At 39.5% G+C, this 3952-nt stretch overlaps 1 protein-coding gene across 1 annotated transcript; it reads right to left on the bottom strand.

Moving 5' to 3' along the window:
* Nucleotides 1–308: 308 nt before the first annotated feature.
* Nucleotides 309–3715, bottom strand: LOC105281854 (basic helix-loop-helix neural transcription factor TAP). Its single transcript, XM_011343389.2, has 2 exons — nucleotides 1857–3715; nucleotides 309–1640 (listed from the first exon to the last, which is right to left on the bottom strand). The coding sequence occupies exons 1-2, from the start codon at nucleotides 2040–2042 to the stop codon at nucleotides 1101–1103; spliced, it is 726 nt and encodes a 241-aa protein (XP_011341691.1). The 5' UTR covers nucleotides 2043–3715; the 3' UTR covers nucleotides 309–1100.
* Between the last annotated feature and the right edge of the window lie 237 nt (nucleotides 3716–3952).

The following is a 3952-nucleotide window of genomic DNA, read 5'->3' as shown; positions in this document are numbered from 1 at the left end:
AGCTACCATTCCATTCCTGTAAAGTGGATTAAGGCCATTACGTTGGGAGAGTGCAGCCAATAAATTGTGATCTCTTATCCACTATAACTTTTCAATTTTTAATGAAAAATTAATAATATATTATTGAATAAGATACGAATGTAAAGAAAACATAGTTGCTTATTTTTCTATTTTTCTATATCTTACTTAATCTTTTATATTCTACTTTACAATTTCACGTAATTTTGAATTTCATAATTATGCATTTTACATATAAAACATGTATGATAAACGCGAGATGCAGGGGAAAAAAATAGATGTTCGACATGTTAGGTAAAATATGTTTTTATTGATAAAGTATAAATTATGTACAATATATATTTCCTAAATCGGCAATTCCGAATTACGGTAAGAGCACTGGCGGACATAGTGTATACATATATATATTTCTTCAATCAACTTAAGTTTAGCTCAAGATATGCTAAACAAAAAATGAGATCGAGAGTCCGAGATCAACTAAAAGAATATTGATGACTAGAACAAAAGGAACGCAGGTAGCACGTTATTCATAACGTAAGATATCCATAATTATTAATTGCATAAAATTAAATCTTCAATAGCAGATCCGACCATTTCTTTTCTGCACTAAACGTTAAATCAAGCTACTTATAATATAAAATTAGCACGGAAAAATCCACTGAGGTTTCGAAAGCGAGATCAAAGTACCGCTTCAATCGGCTTACATTCACACACAGGCATCATGAACGATTCGATAATATTTTACTCGAATAAAATACTCTCTTATAAAGTAGATAACGATAATCATAGAACACTGTTCTTTCTTTTTACAGTCACATCAGCTTCTCGGAGAAAAACACTTCATCTTTCTTGATGTCGACTGTGGTCTCCTTTTCCGATTAACTCTAGAATAAAATTGCCACAAGGGGATCAGCTTACTTCTCTGCCTCTTCCTGCATCGTAGCACTGATTATTAATAACATGGACAGATGAAAAGCCAGAGTTTAGCTAGAGCTCAGCTGAGTCTACGAATACACGCAGTCGACTATCTCAATTATCAGAATTAACGTGTTGAACGCGTAATCCGCACATTCCGTCGACATCTAAAGACACTGGTACATATTGTTGTGATGAGAGATGTGATGATGAGGCGGCGGGGGCAGCTGGTGCTGAGGACGATGGATCTGGTACATCCTCTGATCGTAGCAGGGCTGATACTGCATTGGCGGACTGACGCTTTGATCGCTGTAGCAATCATATTCCTGCCAGTCCGGCGCGATGAAACGCTCTTGAGGAGGATACGGAAAACCCGCTGCGGTGTGCTGTGGCCCGAGCCTCTTCTGGGCCGCCACCGCGCAACTTCCGGACGACGAGGTGATCATGTTGCCGTTCTCGCCGATGCTGACCGTCACGTTGCCGACGTTCACCGTGATCTCGCCGCTCTCGGAGTTGCCCAGAGTCTGCGACAGCGCCCAGATGTAGTTGTGCGCGAAGCGCAGCGTCTCGATCTTCGTCAGCTTTGCGTCTTCCGGATACGTCGGTAGGGCCATCCTCAGGCGTTCCAGGGCGTCGTTCAAGGTGTGCATTCTGTGCCGCTCGCGGTCGTTCGCCTTTATCCGCCGGTTCCTCTTCAGCCTCAGCACCTGTTTGCGAAATGGACGAATGGCATCAGAATTGACGGTATAAATGTAACTTTGCCTTCGTTCAATCGAGTCTTTCATTATGCAACAATGCTTTTTATAGAAATAATGAAAGTAATTTTTTTATAAGAAGTTAAATTATTTTAATTTAAGAACGATGATCTTAATACAATACAAAGTGTTTTACTGTTAACAGGGGATTTTCATTCACATACATACCTGCGTGGGACTTTTGCAACGAGTGTTCCGCGTTTTTTTGCGCTTTTCTTCCTTAGCCGGAGGGAAGAGCGAGTCAGTTGGTACTTCATGTTTCGGTGACTCGAAACTCACGTCGAAACCAGAATCGGAGGAGCTTGATAATTCGTCGAAGCCCCTCTCGCTGCAAAATTGGTACTCTGAAGACATCGTTGTGTCTTGCTGTAATTAAGCAAAATTTTACGTTATTTCTTTTATATTATTAACTACGTGTACGGCGATTATGGCCACAATATAATTACTGTCAACGTAGTTGTAAATTTAAACACAAAACAATTTCTTGAAAATTTAGCGAAACGGAATTCCACGTACCATGCCGATATCCCGTTTTCAGCTGTTTTAAATTTGTGAACAAACTAGAAGCAGTATATTCCCCAAAATGGCACAAACACATGGACACAACACAAGAGAGTAGAAACCGCACTTCCAAAAGATACAAAGAAATGTTACGCGGTTAATGGAAACTTGTAGTTATGGGGCGCCGACCGAACGAGAAATGAGAAAATAAGAATTCACCGACGAGCGGACTAGGCGGGGTACAATTTGGTACTGTGCATGTGGCAAGGGGCTCTTAGAACATATATACCGTCCCGGGGGTATTTCGCCCCCTCCACCAATCCAGGGCCACCGTGAGGTTCTATGGGGCACCGAGCGAGTTCACCCCATAATCACCATCGAGGGGTACCTCTAGCGTTCCCCCTCTACTCTTCGTGTATGCATTAGACGCGTGCCATGGCGATGTAGCCGCCTTGTTAGAAGATTAGAGGTTTTTGGGACGATTACACCGCTTTGAGATTATCATTCGCGAGCGGGCCCTGAATTTGCAATCAATTTTCTAACGAACTTTTAACGCAATTTGTTGTTTAAAAATGCGGATATTTTTCTGAAAAAAATTGGAATGTTAAATATGTGTCTGTTTCATCATCAATGATGCAGAGAATGGATTATTATAAATGTTAATATTGATTAAGTAATATGTGAGTGTGCATTATGTTGTTTTGTTATGTAATATCTGAGCCGTCTATCTGCAATGTACAACGGGTTAATCGTGACTAGGCGTACGAAATAAGCACAGTGAATGAGTATATAATTCTTTGCTTTTCATTACTTATTTCTAATCTTGTAAATATCATCTATTACATTTTTTAGTTCATATTTGTTAACTGTCGAGATGGTCTGTCACGATAATAATATATGATTCTTTACATTTCTAATGTGCAAATATAAAGTAAGAAAGCTTGTTGTTTATGTGACTATATTGCAACAATTATTTATATCAGTCAGTAACATTGAAAGCTTAAAGCAATTTCAATAATATTACGCGTGAGAAGTAAGTTTGTTACATTATGAAGCGTGCATTTATTATAAAGTGATATATATTTTTATTACTTACAGTTTATAATATTTCCTCGTGGAACTTCGCGGTCTTGTAACGACCTAACGGCCACGTACAATCTACGACGGAAAGTAAATGGCAGATAATCTAATAAAATCAACGACGACCATATGTCACATCCGCTAATCAGCTGATAATGTCCAACACATCGCTATAGAAACCGCTCGCTTTAACAAGATATTCACAGGAAAATTTTAACGAACAAAATTACATTAAAAAAATTTTTAATCATTCAGTGATCGCTTTATCGTCTTATCACACTTTGGTTCCCTTCTGAACTTTCAATCTGTAACAATATACAAGACTCCTAACAAAGAATAATACCTTCTACGTGTATCATATTAAAATTCTAAAATATAATCACAAGTAAAAAAATTCAAGAGCCACCATCATGGCGGTTGTCACGGTCAACCTGTTTATCAACCAAATAAACATTATCGTGCCACAAATGCGAAAGAAGCCGTGGCCAGCAAACGAGACTATCAGAGTGTACCTTGCACGCTTAATAGCGCGACACGGAATATCAGTTTGCGAAGGGATCAGCGACGCGAAGATAGGGGTGCTAATCAGTGATCCGCGCGGAGTATTAGCGCCCATCAATCACGGTGTCACCAGGTTTTGACACATGGGGATTCACGATCCTCCGGAATGACACGAGATTTTA

Source organism: Ooceraea biroi, chromosome 6, assembly GCF_003672135.1.
Source record: "Ooceraea biroi isolate clonal line C1 chromosome 6, Obir_v5.4, whole genome shotgun sequence".
NCBI lineage: Eukaryota > Metazoa > Arthropoda > Insecta > Hymenoptera > Formicidae > Ooceraea > Ooceraea biroi.
Note: the sequence above shows the minus strand (reverse complement) of the source record. Positions and strands in the feature narration are given on the sequence as shown.